General features: G+C 43.7%; 1 protein-coding gene and 1 non-coding gene across 2 annotated transcripts; one reads left to right on the top strand and one right to left on the bottom strand.

Annotated features, from left to right (window-relative positions):
• Positions 1 to 12,807: 12,807 nt before the first annotated feature.
• Positions 12,808 to 12,911, bottom strand: LOC115303790. Its single transcript, XR_003914242.1, has one exon. It is a non-coding gene; the product is annotated as a small nucleolar RNA U13 (small nucleolar RNA).
• A 336-nt stretch (positions 12,912 to 13,247) lies between these two features.
• On the top strand, positions 13,248 to 20,910 carry TTI2 (TELO2 interacting protein 2). The gene is made up of 7 exons (XM_029935971.1): positions 13,248 to 14,302; positions 15,636 to 15,822; positions 16,351 to 16,443; positions 18,258 to 18,445; positions 18,521 to 18,664; positions 19,369 to 19,531; positions 20,704 to 20,910. The coding sequence occupies exons 1-7, from the start codon at positions 13,656 to 13,658 to the stop codon at positions 20,806 to 20,808; spliced, it is 1,527 nt and encodes a 508-aa protein (XP_029791831.1). The 5' UTR covers positions 13,248 to 13,655; the 3' UTR covers positions 20,809 to 20,910.
• Positions 20,911 to 20,936: the final 26 nt, after the last annotated feature.

The raw sequence follows: 20,936 nt of genomic DNA, 5'->3' as shown, positions 1-20,936 counted from the left end.
TTTAATTTATGACAACAGGGTTTAAGAAGAGAAGTGACATTATTTGAGTTCAGTTTTGAGTGGAGACGTGCTGGGAGCCATTTCTGAAGTAAGGCAGGTTTGCAAGGCCTCCCACCGTCAGACAGCGACCTGAGTCTACACCCACTCAATCCCCACTCAATTTCTGCTTAAACACCAACCCTGAAGGTGCCTGACTGACTGATATCAGGAGTGACTTGCCTTCTTATGCTAAAAATATGTGAAATGTAAACCTTGTGAAAAAACTTGTTACAGGAGTTTCTACTTTTATGATTATAGGAGCAGATGTTACATTTCCTGAGAAAACCTGTTTTTCTTCCCCTCATAAACAGGCTATTGACCCCTGCTCACAAAGACCTAACTCTTGCCTTTGCTATGCTAAAAACTTTGCCTTGTATTTGAATGCTAAAGATCCCTTCCTTCCCCATATGATAAACATCTGTTACCTACTTCAATCTCTATTGGTAAAGATTATGCAGGAGTCTTCCACCAATCTATGTTCTGGGAAATTTTTACATACCAAAGAATTTGTTATCAGAAATTATTGTCTAAGGCAATTGCCACTTCTGTTTTGTACCCCATGCATTTTTTCAATAAATAAAGCTGACTCTTGGGTCAGAGCAGAGACGCCTGCCTGGTCAGCAGAAAGAAGCCGAGGCTCTCTCGCTCCCTTTCACTGACACCGAGCATCCTTCAGGGAGCCCTGGACCTGCTGGAGCTGGACTCCCGCAGAGATGGGTTGGTGGACAAGAATGGAAGCAAGAAGCCAACTGGAAGGCTATCAAAGTGGATCACGTGAGGCAGACCCAGACTGGGATGGGGGTAGCAGCAGCAAAGGAAATTTGATGAATTCAACATACAATTTTGGAGATAAAATCAACAAAACTGCCAACAGATTACATGTGGGCAGGGAGGGAATAGGAGGGATGACAGGTTTCTGGTGAAATGACTTGGTGGATGGAAAGGTTATTCAATCAGAATGAGAATATAGATAGAAAAGTTTGGGAGGGGAAGATTCTAATTTCGGTTTAGAAATATTAAATTTACTCATGAGGCATACCAATGGAAATGCTAGATAGGAATCTGAATGCATGCTCTTGTTCGTTTATTTTTTTTAAATATATCTATTTTTTGAGAGAGAGAGAGAGAGTGAGCAGGGAGGGGCAGAGAGAGAAAGAAACACAGAATCTGAAGCAGGCTCCTGGCTCTGAGCTGTCAGCACAGAGCCTGATGTGGGGCTTGAATCCATGAACCATGAGATCATGCCCTGAGTTGAAGTTGGATGCTTAACCAACTGAGCCACCCGGGCGCCCGTTTGTTTGTTTTTTAAAGTTTATTTATTTATTTTGAAGGTGGGGGGGGAGAAAGAATCCCCAGCAGGTCCCACTTGGGGCTTGATCTCACAACTGTGAGGTCATGACCTGAGCCGAAATCAATCAGAGGCTTAACTGACTGAGCCACCCTGCTGTCTCCTGAATGCACAATTCTGAAGCTCAGTGTGGGCCAGATGTCCACAGTGGGGACTGAACTTACAGATGGGACTGAGGGCTGCAAGAAGCATGGGCTCACGTCGGGGGAGAAGGCTGGCGAGGAGAAAGGGGGCTGTGACCAGTCCTCAGGCATTGAAGCCTTTCCAGACTGGGAGGAGGCAGAGGACCCAGGAAAGTAGGAGTGACAGAAGGGGAAGGAAGGAGAGGTGAGCTCCGCATCAGCTAGAGCATCAGCTAGAGAAGCGAAGGCTTTAAAGAGAGACATGATCAAGAGAGAAACATTCCTTAGCCATCAAATAAGAGATGCATGAGAGTGGCCACTGCCTTGGGCAACGAGCGGGCTATTGGTGGCCCAGAGGCAGTTTTGCTAGACTGGGGGTGGGTGGTGGAGGTGGAGTTGGGTGTGTTGAAAAGTGAATGAGGAGAAAGAAAGAAGCCATTCCAAAGAAACCCCCGAAAACAAAAACCTGAAAAGAAACAAAAATAAGTGAATCTCGTACACGTATATCAGGTTGGTCTCAGAGCCATAAAGAAAAAAAAATTTAAGGTGGTTTGACACTGGATTATAATTTGACATTTGATTGTAATTATTTACTGGCATATCCTAAACACAAAATAGGACAGCAAAGAAATCTTAAATCATGTTCAATAATCTTAGGTTTAGTGGTAACACTTTTTAAATATCTTTATGTGTATATTTAGGATAAAGCAAATAATGGTTAACGTTTTTAGAGAATAAGATTTTCAGTGAAAGAGAAGGATGTCTGTATGTCTTATACTTTGAAAGTATAAACCTGATACCTTAATTTGAATTGGAAATACCAATATGAATTCATGATTTATTTTCTTTTTCTAAAGAACACATATTTCCTAGATGTGTCTGCTGAGGCTGGAAACCTAAAATCAATGTTTATTTATTTTGAGAGAGAGAGAGAGAGAGAGAGAGAGAGAGAGAGGGGAGGGAAGGAGAGAGACAGAGAGAGAACCCCAAGCAGTCCCTGCTTGGTCAGCACAGAGCCTGAAGTGGCACTCGAACTCACGAACCCCGAGATCATGACCTGAGTTGAAAATCAAGAGACACTTAACTGACTGAGCCACCCAGGCGCCCCCTGGTAACCTAAAATCAATAAAACTCAGGAGCAGTGGCATCCCACTGTCTGGATTATAGCCTTTATTTACTTTAAAGATTTTTTTTTTTTTGAGAGAGGAAGAGAGGGAGAGGAAGAATCCCAGTTTCCATGCTGTCAGCACAGAGCCCCATGCAGGGCTTGTTCTCACAAACTGGGAGATCAGGACCTGAGGTGAAATCAAGAGTCAGATGCTCAGCCTACTAAGCCACTCAGGAGCCATGGATTATAGTCCTGAAATAGCATTTCCTTTTAGAAGGAGCCCAGGCTCCTGAATGGTGAATTCAATCTTGCTTCTAAAAAGCAAGGAAGAAATCCAAGACTACTGGTCATGTCAAAAAGGCACAGGAGCCAAAATGAAAAGACTCCCATTGGCCTCAATAGTGTGTGTGCGTGTGCGTGTGTGCGTGTGTGTGTGTGTGTGTGTGTGTGTGTGGTGTTAGGAAGGAGTATACAAGGAATCTGTACATTTCCCTCAGTTTTGGTGTAAATTCAAAACTGCTCTAAACATTAGACTGTATTTTTAATAAATATTTTCAAGACTCCCTTTGGCCAGAGACAGGATAGTTTGAGTATGAAAAGAATAATAACAATGAAATAAAACTCAACAAATATATAAAATTCCTTGAGATCATATGAAACTAACAACAGCAAAGTATCAGGTATTCATTGAAGGCTGCTAGGACACTAAACTCATCCTAAAGCTTGGTAAATAAAAGGGAAGAACCAAGAACTTACCGTGCTTTTCCTGTACAAACTGGATTGAAATAGCCGGGGAAAGGCTGATGGGAAACTTTGCATCAGAGAGATCTCTCATCAGTGAAAGGGGGAAATCATGCGCCTCTGGCGATAAAGAATCCGAAGGACACAGCTCTGCCCTGAGGCTGATCCTGCATTTAATTGTGTCTCTAGATCTGACAATCCCTCTCTAGGAAATGGGGGAGATAAAGGGGCAAAGTCAATGACACCAAGAAGCAGCAATCTAGTAAATCCAGAATTTCAGTCCTTTTACAAGACAAATGGTTTTGTTTCTTCAATGGCATTTTCTTTTAAGTTTATTTATTTATTTTGAGAGAGAGAGAGAAAGCACAAGGGGAGGGGCAGAGAGAAGGAGAGACAGAATCCCAAGAGGGCTCAACACCATCAGCACAGAGCCTAACTTGGGGCTTGAACTCACCAACTGTGAGATCATGACCTGAGCTAGGACCAAGAATCAGACACTTAACCGACTGTGCCACCCAGGCACCCCTTCAATGGCATTTTTTAAAAAATAGGGGCACTAGTATAAAGATTTCAAAACTCAAGAGAGAAAACCAGGAGCAAACTTTCCATGATGAAAAAAAAAAATGCTAGGGGTGCCTGGGTAGCTCAGTCCATTGACTGTCTGACTTGTGATTTCAGCTCAGGTTTGTGGGTTCAAGCTGCACACCAGTCTCTGCGCTGACAGTGTGGGGCCTGCTTGGGATTCTCTCTCCCTCTCTCTCTGGCTCTCTCCTGCTCTTGCTCTAAATCTCTCCCTCCCTTTCGCTCTCTCTCAAAATAAATAAACATTGGGAAAAAAATATTCTAAGCAGAATGATGTAGATGGGTTTGTTATTTTGTTTTCTGTTTTAAGACATTTTGGTGAGCGGAGAAACAGGGTGGGCTTGGCATCAGGAAGCACATTTGAACAGTGGAACGGAGTGAGCCCTTTGGGGCACTAAGGGGAATGGTTAGAACACACGAATCCCATTGGAATGAGGTCCTCAAGGAAACACAAGTGAGCCGGATCCCAGCCCCGGCAGAAGGGGCAGCCCCTGGGGAAGGTGTTCTTAGAGCCTTCGCCACCTTAATAAGAAACATGTGTAAAAATATTAAGCTGACAGCACAGATCTGAAAAAGGGGCTAAGCAAACCAAGGCGTTTAGGAGGGTGAAAGGCGTACTGGAGATGTAGGGGATTTATAGCACAGTGAAAGCAGGCTCATTTAGTCAAATTTTCAACATGGCTGTGGCTTTTGTTATTCTGGTGGTTTTTCTGTTTGCAGGATTCTTTTGTTTACAGCTCTCTTGACACTGTTTGAAACAATTCTGGTTCATTAAAAGCCATTTGGTGCTTACCCCACAAATCTTATGCACATGTGAACCTCCCAAATAATTTCGCCCAAACCAGCCTTCATGAGGTTAAAAATTTTGTAGCCTCGTATGCAAAATGATATAGTGGTCACCTCGTTCTCCACAGGCATTCGAGGGTTGTAAATTGTCCTCTCCTTTTTCCATTTGGCCTGTAATCAGAAAAGTGGCTCTGCCGCAAGCAGTAATTACCTTAGCGTGTGTTCCAAATCCTATAATTAACCACACGGACACCGCGGGGACCCTGAAAGGCGTAGCTGCAATGCTGTCATGCTCTAAACATGTCAGCTTTTACTCTTCGTGGAATGAAAGGGAGCGGACACTTGTCTGTTTTACTTTTTCTCATTTTTGTTTCTCCTTAGGAAGAAGTCTTCACCCCAAATCGTTAATCATATGGTCTTGGAGAAACTGAGAGGCGTTGCTGAATATTTAGCCACCAAATCTCTGGAATTTATTGCATTCTTCCATTTCTCCTTAAAGGAAATACTTAACAATGTAATCCCTTTATACATAACCACATCCATAACGTTATTTTCCGTAAGTCACCTAGATGCTTTGTAAAGAGCAGTCTTTCCTCTCCGTGTTTTTGGTTTGCTTTACTCTAGCAGCTTCCTCTCTTCCTCTGCCCTATGGGAGGGTCCAAGGCCATCTATGCCAAAAACCTGGGATGTATCCTCCAGTATTTTCTCCTTACTCAAATATTCTTCGATCCTGACACATATGCATGTATCTACTTACAGAGGCATGCATTTTTAAAAGCTTTGTGTTTTTTGAATGTTTTTATTTATTTTTTGAGTGAGAGAGAGAGAGAGAGAGAGACAGTGTGAGCAGGAGAGGGTCAGAGAGAGAAGGAGTCACAGGATCTGAAGACAGGCTCCAGGCTCTGAGCTAGCCATCAGCACAGAGCCCAACATGGGGCTCGAACCCACAAACTGTGAGATCATGACCTGAGCTGAAGTAGGATGCTTAACCACTGAGCCACCCAGGTGGCTCACTGAGCCCCTTAAAAGCTTTGTTTTATACACCGGTGGTTATAGTGTCTCTCTTGCATCCTGTGTTCACCATTGCACAAGACCTTGTGAGACCCCTCCCAGGTGTCTGGTTTAGCTCCGCTTCGTTCTTTTAGTAAATGGTGGGAGACTTCCTCATTGCGGAGGTGCCATTGATGAGCCTTCATTGTGTGTTTAGGTTTTTGCCCTATGAAGTCTAGCAATGAACCTACTTGGGGTCCTGAACCCATATCCTTACGTATGGATATCTGGATCTGACAGAGTCTCTAGAGTCCAGCTACCAGTGAATTCATTCATTCTTTTTAAAAACATTTTCTTCAAATGTTTATTTTTGGGAGAGAGCGAGCAAGCAGGGGAGGGACAGAGAGGGAGACGCAGAATTGGAAGCAGACTCCAGGCTCGAGCTGTCAGCACAGACCCTGACGCAGGGCTTGAACTCATGAACAGTGAGATCATGATCTGAGCTGAAGTTGGATGCTTAACTGACTGAGCCACCCAGGCGCCCCTATTCACTCATTCTTTTAAAAGGTGCCAGATTGCTTTACAAAAACTGGAGGAAAAGGGAGGGTCAAGGAGAGGACAGCAAATGTGGACGAGACGCTTACTCCGTGAATTTAAATTGTGTGGATTGAATGAGGGCACAGGTACAGCGGTAATGACCAACCCGACTGATATTATTACTTCTCCTAAAGACTGGAGGTTCCCCAGCTGACCGTCTGAGCCTCTGTGGAGGGATTCTATTCACAAGGTGTGCAAAGTGACCCACCATGATGGTGCACCTGGGGGTTTAGAAAGGAGGGGCAGAGCTGCGAAGAGCACAGGCTTTGGGGGTTAAATGGACCACACCTCAACTCTCCACTTTACCCCTTCCACTGTGGGATTTCAGGCAAGTTACCCAACTTCTCAGCTTTGGTTTCCTAATCTGCAGAATGGAGATAATGGTGTCAGCCTCGGAGGGTGGCTGTGAGGAGGAAACGTCTAGAAGGCCCTGGGCAGAGTGCCTGGTGCTCGGTATAGGTGACATTGTTTCTCACATGCCTTTGGTATGGCTCTTCCCCACAGCCCCCTCTCCATGTGTGCCCTAGCGGGCGAAAGCCTGCTGAAGTCCACACTGTACCAGACTCACCTCTGCATCTTTACATACCTAATCCCTAACTTGGTTTTCTGTCTTACCAATGACCACAAGGCCTTTTGTACAGTTAAAGCAGCCCTGATTAAAAATAAGAGCAACAACTGGAGCGCCTGAGTGGCTCAGTCGGTTAAGTGTCCTACTTTGGCTCAGGGCATGTTCTCATGGTTCCTGAGTTCGAGCCCCACGTCAGGCTCTGTGCTGACACCTCAGAGCCTGGAGCCTGTCTTTGGATTCTGCATCTCCCTCTCTCTCTCTACCCTTCCCCCATTCATACTCTGTCTCTCAAAAATAAATAAAAAATGGTAAAAAACTTAAAAAAAAAATAAGAGCAACAACAATGTGTTAGTATGGTGAGTTTTGGACTCACACCAAAGTAGAGAGAGAGACTAATAGAATGAATACCCATGGTCCACTGCCAAGATTCCATGTTGTCACCACGGCTGAGACAGTTGTCTTCCATCCCTCAATCACTCCTTCTCTGCACCCCCTCCAGGGAGTATTTTAAAGTGAATCCCAGATATCCTATCATGACAAGGGTTAATATTTATGTGTACTTCTGATAGTTCTCCAAGTGTGACCTGGAGACCCCTGCAGGTTTCTTATCAGGAGGTCTGCCAGGTCAAAACTATCATCATAATAATATTAATACACTGTTTGTCTTTGTCATTCTCATTTCCTCACAAAGGTACATGGGATTTTCTGACACAGATGAACGAAGTGGCAGGTCTGAGAACCCAGCTGTTTTGAACTAAACTAATATGAAAGACAGTTGCAAATTTTTATGAAAGTGTATGATAATGCCACTCTATTTTTTTTGTCTTGGAATATATACTTATTTTCCATAAAAATAAGTTTGGAAACACATTTATTTAAACATGTATATTTACGCTGTTGCTTTCTTAAAAGAATCAAATGGATGTTTGAAATATTTCTCAGTTTGGGGGCACCTGGGTGGCTCAGTCAGTTAAGTGTCTGACTTTGGCTCAGGTCATCATCTCGTGGTTTCTGAGTTCAAGCCCCACATCAGGCTCTCTGCTGTCAGCATGAAGCCCATTTTGGATCCTCTAACCTCTCTCTGCTCCTCCCTGCTCACGTGCACTCTCTCTCTCAAAAATAAGTAAACATAAAAAAAAAGATTTAAGGGGTGCCTGGGTGGCTCAGTTGGTTGAGTTGGTTGACTTTAGCTCAGGTCATGATCTCATGGTTCGTGAGTTCGAACTCTGCATCAGGCTCTGTGCTGACAGCCCGGAGCCTGGAACCTGCTTCCGATTCTGTGTCTCCCTCTCTCTCTGCCCCTCCCCTGCTCATACTTTGTCTCTCAACAATAAATACATGTTAAAAAAAAAGATTTAAAAACTTTGTCAGTTTTAATTTCTACTATAGAGAAACATTTATTTCACATAAAGAAAAGCTCTGAGGGGGGTCCTCAATACTTTTTTAATGTTTTAATTGAGACTTAATACACATACCAAAGGACTCACCTTTTTAAAGTATATAATTCAGTAGGTTTTAGTATATTTATGAGGCTGGGCAACAGTCACCACTAGCTAATTCCAGAGCATTCTTACGACCCTAGAAAGAAACTCTGTAACTCTTACCAGCGAGCCTCAATTCTCCCCTCTCCCCATCATCCCCTTTCTGATTCCAACTTGTTTCTTCTAGACATTTGATATAAATGGAAGCTTTTGTGTCTGGCTAATTTCACTTAGCATAATGTCTTCAAGGTTCATCCATATTGTAGCATAGGTGAGAACCTCATTCCTCTTTATACCAGAATAATATTCCACTGCATGTATATACCACATTTTGTTTATTCATTTATCAGTTGATGGACTTTGGGGTTGTTTCCTCTTCTGGCTATCATGAATAACAATGCCACTGTGAACATCTGTGTCCAAGTTCTTGGAAGAATATGTGTTGTTCGTCCTCCGGGCTCTACACCGAGCAACATGATTGCAAGGCATGTGTTGAACTCTGTGTTACTCTATGCTTAACTTTTTGAGAAACTGTCAAACTGGTTTCCACAGTAGCTTCATCATTTTACATTTCAACCACCAACGTATAGGCGTTCCAATTCTCCGCAGCGTTCTTGATTCTAGACATCCTTTTGAGTATGACTCTCATTTTTAGAAGTGTAAAGAGTCCTGAGACTACAAGTTTTGAGAATTGCTTTTCTAGCATAGACCTTAAAAAAAAAGAAAAATAACATGGTCAGTCTAAAAATTACTAATAATTTCACACAAGTGAGTAATACCACAGGAATCCAGTCTGCCCAAGCAGATGCAATTATCACCTTTGTACCCTTTAATTTTCAACATGCCATGTAGATGACAAGTTATAGGAACACTCTAATCATGAGTCTGTGTTCAAATCTCCCCAACTGCCTTCAGTAGATATTTTTCCAATTTACTGAAAACAAGATCCAACACTGCATTTGTTTGAGACGTCTTTAAAAGCTTTTAATTTCTATCAGTTTTCCCTCCACTTCATTTCTTTCATGCTAGTTATTCCTTGAAGAAACTGTGTAATTTGTAGACCTTCCCATATCCTTGTTTGGCTGATTATACCATCGTTGTCTCTGTTGAACTGTCTATCCTCCATATTTCTTGCCATTTATTTGGTAGTTAGATCTAGAAGTTTGATTAGATGAAGGTTCAATTTTTGTGCAAGACGATTTCATTGCAACAGTGATGGTGTTAAGATAAATCAGTGGGTTTGGGGTTTTTAGTTCCATCTAGTCATCGTTTCCCACTTACATTACCTCGTACTTTTTTATTTTTTTCTTTGTAAGTGATCTCCACGCCCAACATGGGGCTCGAACTCACAGCCCTGAGATCAGGAGTCACATGTTCCACCCACTGAGCCAGCCAGGCGGCCCCCACCTCATACTTTTAATAGCCATGCTGTTAAGCAATTGTTGCCTTGTCCAGGTGCTTCATTGGGACTTGTGAAGAGTGAATCTCTAATTCTAACCTTTCTATTGCATTGATTATCTTTCTAAACCATCTGGGTACCCTGAAATAATAGCAGAATAGACACTTGATTTTTTCCTCTTATTGACCAGTTGTCCAAACAAAGACCTAGTTCCTCAGGTGATACAAGAGTAAGCAATGAAGGGTTAAAAAAATATTCCTATGTATTTATGGATTTGTACAGATATGTTAAGATCAAATCAGTCATTATTCTTTCTTGAGCCCAAAATGTTCCATCTTTAGCCAAAGGGTGCCCCTTTCTATTTGCTTTTGGGTTCTTTGGACATAACCTCAGTAGCATTTGATAGCTACTTTGCTTTCTGGCATAACAAAATGTCACAGGCTTATCTTACACGATCCCAGCCCCGGTTCTGAAATCAGTCACCTCCTAAAGGGGTCTTTGCTCCTCTTTAGTGGGCGATCCCATTTAGATGATCCATTTAGACACTAGGATCACCAAGGGATTGCCATTCTTCTTGGCCTTTTCAGTGGACATGGCCTGCATACATGTGTTTCATAAAAATAGAAAAATACTCATGAATTCATACTGCCATTGCCAATGCAAATTTTCCATTCTACAACTTATTCCGAATGTCATGGATTTCGATACTTCTATCACTTCATCTCTCACTGAGGACCTTGGTTTATAACAATATCAATTCAACTAATTATTTACTATTTTATTTATGCATATATGTGTAAAGTACAAATACATGTAATAGCATCTAAATAACAATACCAGCATTATTACTAACAAATACTGTTATTGAATGCAGCTTGATTTCTTGGCCATTCTTTTTTATCCTTAGGATGTGTCCCACTAAGAATATATATTCAAAATAATTGTTAAAGTCAGTTTCCTGTTTTTCCATGCGGTTATGTGAGTAACTCCTGATATACTTTGATGAATGGCTTTTTTTGGGTCATTTTGGAAAATATTTTGCTATTTTTTTAAAAAAAATTGATCATGTATACCACTTATAGGATTCCAAAGTCAAACCATAAAACACAATACATGAAAATAAGTCTAGCTTTCATTTCTATCTCTTTCACCCTGTTTCTTCTTAGAGGCCACCATTTTTGTTAGCTTCTGATTTATACTTCCATTGTTTCTTCTTTAAGATGTAAGCAAATGCACACGTCTTTCTTAGAAGGAAGGCAGCATATACGGGGTCCCAGCTTTGCTTCCACTCAATGTATCCTGGAGTTGGTGGCCTTCCACAGAGATGGTCTTCATTCTTTTGTAAAGCTGCACAGAACTGCACTGTGTAGATGTACCGGGGTTTAACGACCAGTCTTCTGTGGATAGACATGTGGCTTCAACAAACGTTTACTGCATGGCTAAATTGTGCCAGCCACTGGGGATAAAGATGGTCTCTGGCCTCAGGAAACTCAGAGCAAAGGGGCCGGCGGGTGTCTCTGCAACACAGCACTTGGCTCACAAGGGAGTGAGATCTTGGATCCTCTTAGCACAAGCAGTGGGTAGAACAGGGAAAAGAGGCCAACACACAGGAGGGACACAATAACAGTCTGTTGACTAGCATCGTGCTCCCACACAGGCCTTAATACGGGCAAATCCCCTTGGGATGAACTCATCTTTTATCGATGTTTGAAATTACTTAGAAAATCATGAGTGCCACCAATTGGCCAGAGAAGGTAAGGCCAAATGCAAGAGGCAAAGAGGAAGGGTCCTAACCAGAAAATTCCCTAAAAAGAGGAACCGTCAATTAATACATAAGGTGTGGTTTAACAATGAAAAGCTACCGCCTGTACAGAATGAGACACTCCCCAGAGCCTGCTAAGCTGTTGACACGAATTTAATTTATTTTTCATAACAATCCTAACAAGTACGGACTGTCTTTCCTCACATTTTACTGTTAAAAAAATTAAGGCACAGAGAAGTTACTGAACTTTCCTTCAAGGTCACACAGCGAGCGAACAAGGAAGGGAGCAAGGAAGATACCGCAGATTGGATACCCGCAAGTAATGCCGTCTCGCAGGTGGGATCAAAGTCCTCTAAGTCTCCCCAGAGCCTAATCACCACCTGGGAAGAAGAACCAACGAGAACCAATCTCCCTCCCTCCATACACCCCACGATCGGACAACTCTGCAGGGCTTTCTCTGGATTCTCAGGGGGTGGGGGTAGGGCGCAGGAATCCCAAAGGCAGGAGGCGATCTGCTGGGTGCGTGGCGGAGGCGCGGGGCAGACCGGCCAGCCTGCTCTCTGACTCCTTTCGGCATGCGGCGCCCAGTTCTCCGCGCTGCCACTGCCGCCTTGGCACCAATGAAGTCGGCTTCCCAGGCTCCCACGGTGCGGGGGAAATGAAGTCACGCACAGACTCCCAAGGACAGCCAGGCATCGTTTCCCGCGCTGGGACACCCAGGACACCTGGACACAATTCTACCTTCTGGGAAACTGCAGCGAGGGAACAAGCAGTGCCTTCGCAACACGACACGGGCCAGAACGAGTTCTCACACTGGGCCCGGCGGTCTTTTCCGCGGACCCGGTCTAAACCCAACCAAAGACCGCTCGGTGGTTTCGGTCCCCTGCTCGAACCTGCAGACCGTCGAGGCCCGTTGGCTCGCTCCCCGTGTCGCCGGCCGCCCAGACCCAGTACTGCGCGCGGCTGCACCGCTGCACAGGACGCTCCCACTCGCGAGCCCCGTCCCGAACCACCCATCTTCCGCGGTGGCCCCGGGGGGGCGGGTGTGTTGGGCTTCAGAAACCCTTCCTTGCCCAACACCGACATTTGACCTCAAAGGCCCACGGATATCCATTTGAGGACGTCAGACCCCAAGTAAGAAACCTCATACCAGACTTCTCAAGTTGTAAAACTAATTCTCAAACCCAGCAAGTAAGACCGCTTGACACCCCAAAACTGAAAAACTTTAGAACTGAAGAATGACTTCTTCAAACGCTTTCAGATGAAAAGGATCCTCCTAGTTCACGTCAGACGGGTAATGTGCCGGCGTCGTAACAAGATTTAAGGGTGGCACATGTCACACAATGGCGTGAACACCCAATCATCACGCTTATGAACTACAAAAGGATCGCCTTTTGTCCGCCGTGATAGAGCCCCGAGGATGTCCCACTGACTTTACAGAAAGGGTGACACACATAGTACTTAAATACTGTCTCAACACACATAGTAGTACTTAAATACTCAGTCTCAACAGTAAAATGCTTTACGCTTTTAAAACATCATCGATGGTTTTCTTTTGTTCCTACCTTAATAAATGAACACAGGAACAAAATTAGAAAGGAGATATATCTATGCAAAATTTTCGCCCAAACTCCACCTTTTCTGGGACGGGCATCTCTGTTGCTTTACGACAGGAGGTCGTGAAATGACGGAGCGTTGCGTCAATATCGGTGGACGCTAGCTTTGTGCTTTGCGGCAGCAAGGATAGGTACGTCCAGATCTTGATAGGCACAGGCGTGCGGGAAGGTCTGGGGGTGTCCGTGCAGGTGTTCTGATCGTGCCTTGGGGGTTTATTTCTTAAACAGTTTGGGGTATGGTTCTGTTTTTTATCTTTAGCTGAGAGTCTGAGATTCTCCTGCTCCCAGAGAGGCTCCTTTCCCTTTCCTGAGCCTTTTCCTCTACACAGATTTTACTTTTTATGCTGGTTAAAGTCGGAGTCCTCCGTCCCCCAGGCGTCTTGACGTTTTATTTGGTTTTAGTTGTTTTCTTTGGGAGAATTCCAGCATTCGGGTGATCTTTCTCTAGCGGATCCCTAGCAGCTTCCATCTTCGTTCTCTGGGGGAGACCAGCTCATCACTGTCGCCGTCCGAGGAATGGAGCCGGACAGCTCTCGGGAGTCCCCATCGCGGGAAAGCACTTCCCTGCCGGGAGAGTGGCCTTCCTCCGCCCTCGGACAGCCCTTCTCCCAGATTTTGCACCGTCTTACCTGCCAGGAGTCCCGACGGGGCAAGGGCAAAAGTGCAGCAATTCAGGACCTTGGTGCTCTAATAGAAGCGGCGGAATGTGATCAATTTTTTGAGGGGAGTGGCACATGGCTCCGCGGAATGCCCGAGATCCTGGGGCAGGTGGCAAAAGCCCTGGAGAAGTATGCAGCCCCACCCAAGGAGCAGGAAGGCAGAGGTCACGGTTATTCTGAAGTGGCTGAGAAAGCGGCAGCAGTTGGGTTACTATTTCTTAAACTATTGGGGAAAATTGAGGCTGCCAAGAATTCCTTGGCTTGCCCTACGTGGAAGACAGGCCTACGTGACTTGGCAGGACCCATCTATATTTTTGCGGTCACACACAGCTTGGAGCAACCATGGACCAGCCCAAGATCCCATGACATTGCTGGAGAGGTGCTCGCCTTACTCCTTCAAGTAACTGAGTGTGATTCTGTGGCAGGATTTCTGCACGGAGAAAACGAGGACGAGAAAGGGCGATTTATTTTAATAATGGAGCTTCTCAAACCCGATTTCAATAAGTGAGTATTTCTGTTGAAGGGGCTACTAACTAGAGCTTCAGCCTAACGTTTAGAATGTTAGAGCTCAAAGAAATTTGAGTTTCTTCATCAATAAGATGAAGGTTGCAATAGGACATCTCTTAGGGCCCGGAAGGGTTGTGATTTGCTATAAATGACATTCGATATTGGCAAATTCTGCATTAGCGCCCAGGTCTTCAGACTCCCATTTTCCAGTGCGTTCCCATCCTCCTGACAACTGCCCTTGGCATTGGAAGTTCTGTCCAAATTATTTATTCTGACCTTTTTTTTAAAACATTTTATTAATTTTTGAGAGACAGAGAGAGACAGTGTGATCAGGGGAGGGTCAGAGGGAGAGAGAGAGAGAGAGAGGGAGACACAGAATCCAAAGTGGGCTCCAGGCTCCTAGCTGTCAGCACAGAGTCTGATGCGGGGCTCGAACCCACGAACCATATCATGACCTGAGCCCATGACCTGAGCCGAAGCCGGACGCTTAACCGACTGAGCCACCCAGGCACCCCTATTCTGACCTTTCTTAAGTTAGGTGAGAATGGGATTTGGAGAGGAGGTAAACTTAAGTAGTTTGAATTTAAACTTGCGGATCTTGAAACTCACCAATAATTATTACATAAGGATGGTTATTGGATATGGAAGCAATGTTTGGAATGAAAGACACCCATAAGATTGCTGTTAGCTAAAGTATTTTCTGTGCATTCCACCTGTTACTTTGTTAGTATTTATAACACTGGTATGATCAGAGAAAAAACTTACCGGGAGTTCAAAGGCTTGGTTTTGAGGTAGTCTGGTACTTCTTTTTATTGCTTCTGAGTAGGACCAGGTCAGAAAGCCTCTCTGAACCCGTTTCATTTTTTTGTAATAAAAAAATGTTATCTATTACACAGTTACATTGAAGGTTAGTTGAGTGAAGTGTGTACACCCACTTTATAAGTTGTAAATTGCTGTTCAAATATTGATTCATTTCATCCCTTACAATAATTATAAAGATGCTGAAGACGTTTGCTCTCCTTCTGTCTCCCTTCTCAGCACATCTCCTCTGTAACCAGCCGCACCATCAACCACAGGTTCTTTACAAGCTGTGGTTATAAATGGATCCTTCTCACTGGACTAGCGTTAGACCCAGAGCTCTGGGTGATTACAAAATGTATTTGGTGTAAGTTATTTTGATTTTGTATGCCTAACTTCAAGAGACAATCTTATGTGGGGTGTATTCTTTTCAAGGACAAGGTAACGCGCCATTTAGCTTGAAGAGGTGAATTTTCTTTGCTGGCTAACAACTGTGTCACTTTACTGCGTGTGGCTTCACATTTCCATTTAGAGAATCCTGGAAGAATAACCCTGCCACCAAACATGTTTTCTCATGGACCCTGCAGCAGGTCACTCGACCCTGGCTGAACCAACATCTGGAAAGGATACTTCCCCCGTCGCTGCTCATCTCGGATGACTATCAAACTGAGAACAAGATCCTGGGCGTCCACTGCCTCCGTCACATTGTGCTTAATGTGGTGAGTGACCTCTGTCATCCGTGTTGATGGGGCAGACCGAGTCATGGTATCACTATTGTTGCCTTTTTATATCGCCTATTAATTTTCTATTAGTGCTGTTATGTGGAAAAATTCACTTATTTATATTTCTTCTTTGTATTTTCCTTCTGCCAACCTAGTCGATTGTATCTCGCAGGTAATATATGGAAGACACCTGGACCATTATCATGCATGTCAGAATGAATAATTAGCAGTAATTAGCAGTTGACTTTCAAGGAGCAAAAGAATCAGAAACTGAAAGGGATTAAACCCAAATGTGCAAGCTGTTACTCAAGGAAACTTTTTGTTTTCTTTTTTCTCTTCACTGTTATGGAGCTTTTAAAATATACACAGAATTAGAGAGTGCTAATAGGGGCCCAGGATGCTTCTGTTGAGAGTGCTCTTATGAATCCTGTGGTATAATAGGTCCTATGTACCCATAATTCAGTTTAAAAATCATCAACGTTTTGGCACCCTTGGGAAACGTTTAATTGGGTAATTTGCTTGCAGCCAGCTGCTGATTTGCTCCAGTATAACAGAGCCCAGGTCGTCTACCACGCCCTTTTCAGCCACCTGTACATGCCGGAGCACCAGCTCACCCAGGTAATTGTAAGGTTTGTTTATAACTGTGGGTCTCAGTTCTCAGGTCTGAGTAGAAGGCGGCGTTGTGTGAATGAGAATAGTGGAGACATTTTCCTCTCTTGGAAAGTGAGGATGGTAACTAAGTCATAGCCAACTAGAAAGTAAAGAGGTAGCAAATGACTAGTGAAAACATCTCCACACTAAGTAGGCATCCACATTGCTAGTCTCCGCAGAAAAGTCCATGTTTTATCTTCATTTGGGTCGATTCCATATTATTTGAGGGTGGCTTTATGAGTGAAAAGTTCAATTTTTATGAATCTAAGTGTTCTTCTCTGCTGCTACCAGCTCACAGTTGAAACTCCTCATATGTTAGATGTTACAGTGCCATTTTTTCATCCAATACCCATTGAATACCTGCTTTGTGCTAGTAACCAAGAATGGATGAATCAAACAGGGTTTCTGGCTTTAAGAAACCCTTTGGAAAGACATGTAAATATATGAGTATTTTCACATGTCTATAGGGCAGAGTGATAAATATATTAAAAGACATTTGTATAAAGTGTAGTGTGTGTCCAGCAAAAGGCAACTAACCAGGTTTAGCCGTGTTGGGATGGTTTTAGGATTTGGGAAGGAGGTGATAATTTGAAGGATGAATAGAACTTTCTTAGGGTGGGAGGACATTCTGAAGACAGAGAAAACAAGGTATATAAAGTCATATAACCTTTTTAACGCCAGCCCTTCCTTCCCAGGTCCTGCCACCTTTCATTTTAGATATTAATTTAGGTATTAAATAGAGGATTCAGGTACTAAGAGCCAAAAAGTTTAGGGCTCTTTAGATGGTGGTTTATTTTACCTTTTTTTTTTTTTTTTAATTTTTCTTAAATGTTTATTTTCGAGAGACAGAACATAAGCAGGGAAAGGGCAGAGAGAGAAGGACATACAGACTCTGAAGCAGGATCCAGGCTCTGAGCTGTCAACACAGAGCCTTACACAGGGCTCAAACTCATGAACCTGCGAGATCATGATGTGAGCTGAAGCCAAATGCTTAACCGACTGAGCCACCCAGGCACCCCTAGATGGTGGTTTAAAAACAAAACAAAACTAAGAGAAAACAAAAATCCCAGGAGAGCCAGAAGGGTTTGCCTTGACCCTGAAACTTCAGATAGGGTGGCCAAACCAGACACAGCCGAGGACCATCTTGGATTCTGTTCAGGAGTGGTTTTATTGTGAGTGCGTATAGCTACTGCTTAAACACAGATCTTTGATGGCAGCAGTCTTACGCTCCTTAAATTTGGGTTAAAGCCTGGGCGCCTGGGCGGCTCAGTTGGTTGAGTGTCCAGCTCTTGATTTCAGATCAGGTCATGATCTCACAGTTCAGGATTCTCTCTTGCTCTCTCGAAATAAATAAGTAAATAAACATGAAAAAAAATGGATTTGGGTTAAAGTCCCAGGTGTGCTCATAAAGTCCCACCCAATTCATAGCTTAGCAAAGAATAGTCTTGAGGAGAAGGTGTTAACTTGTTTGGAGATAATGTAAAACAAATTATAAAATATAAAGTAAGGGGCGCCTGGGTGGCTCAGACGGTGAAGCATCCAACTTCAGCTCAGGTCATGATCTCACGGTTCATGAGCTGGAGCTCCACATTGGGTTCTGTGCTGACATCTCAGAGCCTGGAGCCTGCTTCATATTATGTGTCTCCCTCTCTCTGCCCCTCCCTGCTTGCACTGTCTCTCTCTCCCTCTGAAAAAACAGTAAAAAAAAGAAAATATGTATATATATATATACATACACACACACACACACACACGAATGCTTCTCTGTTACCTCCTACCAGGCTGTGCTCTCATGTCTGCTGGACTTGTTCCCTGTCCTGGAGAAAGGGCTGCACTGGAAGGGAGGTGCGGCTCGACCCACCACACACTGCGATGAGGTGCTGCAGCTGATCCTGACCCACATGGAGCCAGAGCACCGCCTTCTCCTGCGCAGGACCTACGCGAGGAACCTACCAGCGTTTGTCAAGAGGCGAGTGCATGGGCAGCTGGTCTGGCCACACTCAAGTTCATTCCCTTGGTGCCACGTCTTCTCTTTCCTTTCTAGATTGGGGATCCTAACCGTCCGGCACTTGAAGAGGCTGGAGCGGGTCATCATTGGTTATCTGGAGGTTTATGATGGACCAGAGGAGGAGGCTAGATTGAAGATACTGGAAACCTTAAAACTTGTCATGCAGTATGCTTGGCCCAGGTAAAGCAGCCAAGGGGGCAGGCTTCACTACAAGCTAAATTATTTTTCTGCTTCCATTAAGGCTTTTACGTTTTTTAATTGTAAAAAACACTACATACAATTTGCCATTTAAAATGGATTGACATTAAGTACCTTCACAATTTTGTACAACCATCAACACTATCCTTTCCCAGAACTTTTTTTTTATCAAAATAAAAACTTCCAGAAACGCTAAGAAGTTAAGTAAATAGGCTGGGCTTAAAGGAGGGTAAGCTAGGATCTGGAATTAAATGACAGAAAATTCTAATTGACAATTAGATCCCAGAAGCCAAGCATATTTCACTTTAAACATCCAGACCGAAGACTGTATAAAAGTTAAAGGACGGTGGGCCTTCTCCTGTTCTCTAGCCCAAAGTAAAAGCCCCTGGTACCGGGAGAGTCCACTTCCCACTTCCCAGGAGGGGTGATTTCCTTACAGTAGAACCAGGCTTCTGGCTCGGCAGGCCGGAGTGTGTATCTCGGGGCTAGGCTGCAGAAAATAGGGCTCAAAATGAGTTCAGAAATCTGGCATCCGACCTCTTGTTCTTCCGGCTCCCTGATCTTTTTATTTAACTTCAGTTCCTTCATTGAGGAAATGAGGGCTTTACAACTTAATGGCTTTGGGAGTCTCAGTTTTAATATCCTGACTTAGAGTACGAACATAACTTTTTTCTTCCCGATTCCAGGGTTTCCTGTAGACGTGTGGTCTTATTGAAGGCTCTCTTGAAACTGGTATGTGACGTAGCGCGAGATCCCAGCCTCACACCTGAGCCTGTTAAGAGCGCCTTGTTAGAGGCGGCCACAGATTGCCTGATTCTCCTGGACCACTGTTGCCAAGGCCAGGTGAAGGTAAGAGTCTGCAGCCTGGCCCTTAGGGGGCTCCTGCGATCGTAATTTACTGCCCACATCCCTGACCAAGTCTGTAAATGAACACGCATCGTTCAGGTCTTCGTCTTGGAGCCCTCTAGCCTTCAGTAAAGGTGGATTGACACTGTTAAAGTTATTCACTATTAGCGCTATTTGGTATTTAGACCAAAAGGCAAGAACCTCAGGAGAGGTCTCTGGGGCGAAGACAGAAAATGGGCAAAAGACTTAAAGCATTCTTAAAATTTAACGTCTGTTTTAATCATCTATTTTCTTTATTTTTAAGGGTGAAATAATGAGCTATAAGTCACCAAGGAGTAATAATAGAGACTAAATCAGATCCCAGAAACGTTCCCAGTTTTTCCAGGGCACCTGTATTTTTCCTAATTTTTATTTATCCACATGGGCATTCTTCTTTTCGTTTCACATTCCACAAAAGTTATCTTCTCAAAGCCAAAGCATAGAATGGCTGTCTGTGTGTGTGTGTGTATATAAAAACCATTACCTCATTTCTTATCCCCTTTAGAAATCTTCAGGTTATAAAGCAGAATGAAAAAAAATTCCTATCCAAAAAATGCTTAATAGAGATTACTGTTTGTTGTTTTATCATTTATTCAAATTACTTTGTATTGGCTCTTTTTAAAAAAATTTTTTAACATTTATTTATTTTTGAGAGACAGAGAGAGACAGATCATGAGCAGGGGAGGGGCAGAGAGAGAGGGACACACAGAATCTGAAGCAGGCTCCAGGCTCTGAGCTGTCAGCACAGAGCCTGATGGCGGGGCTCGAACCCACGAACTGTGAGATCATGACCTGGGCTGAAGTCAGACGCTCAGCCGACTGAGCCACCCAGGCGCCCCTGTATTGGCTCTATTTGCCTGCAGTTTTCAAGTCCTGGATCCAATCTGGTTAGCACTGGCTGGGATCAGTCCGCTGCTTCCTGAGGCAGCAGGACGCGTGCACACATGCCAACACAGTTTTTAAAGTTACACATTTAAACACTTGTTTAAAGTTACAAGTTTAAACGTTCCAGGAACTGTTCCCTCGTCTCATCCATGCTTTCTTTCTTTGAGTACGGTACCAAGAACCAAGGTGAAAGGAAAAGAAATACCAATTAAAAAGAAAAATCAAAAGCCTGTTTGGTTTTCATGTTTCAGGGTCTCCTGGATAAAATTCTCCAAAGCTGTGAAGACAGCAAGGTGGTGAACTGTATCAGAAAAGTCCAGCAGGTTTCTGAAGGCACGCCCTACGATGGAACTTAAGATTTGTCTTACTTTCCTAAAACAGGAAGGCTTTTCCGCTTGTTCCAACTGTATAAATGGAATTATTTAAGAAAAAAGGTATTTTTACACTAAACAGTATAACTTGGATCTTCTTTTTTCCTTCTTGT

This window comes from Suricata suricatta, chromosome 1 (genome assembly GCF_006229205.1).
Source record: "Suricata suricatta isolate VVHF042 chromosome 1, meerkat_22Aug2017_6uvM2_HiC, whole genome shotgun sequence".
Lineage (NCBI taxonomy): Eukaryota > Metazoa > Chordata > Mammalia > Carnivora > Herpestidae > Suricata > Suricata suricatta.
The sequence above is the reverse complement of the archived record's forward strand: the minus strand, read 5'-3'. Positions and strand labels throughout refer to the sequence as shown.

Bases quoted from the DNA above. Each gene is read 5' to 3' on its own strand.
- TTI2 (XM_029935971.1), top strand. From the start codon at position 13,656: ATGGAGCCGGACAGCTCTCGGGAGTCCCCATCGCGGGAAAGCACTTCC. The intron at 18,446-18,520 runs GCGAGTGCATGG...TTTCCTTTCTAG, and splicing joins CTACCAGCGTTTGTCAAGAG to ATTGGGGATCCTAACCGTCC. The intron at 18,665-19,368 runs GTAAAGCAGCCA...TCCCGATTCCAG, and splicing joins ATGCAGTATGCTTGGCCCAG to GGTTTCCTGTAGACGTGTGG.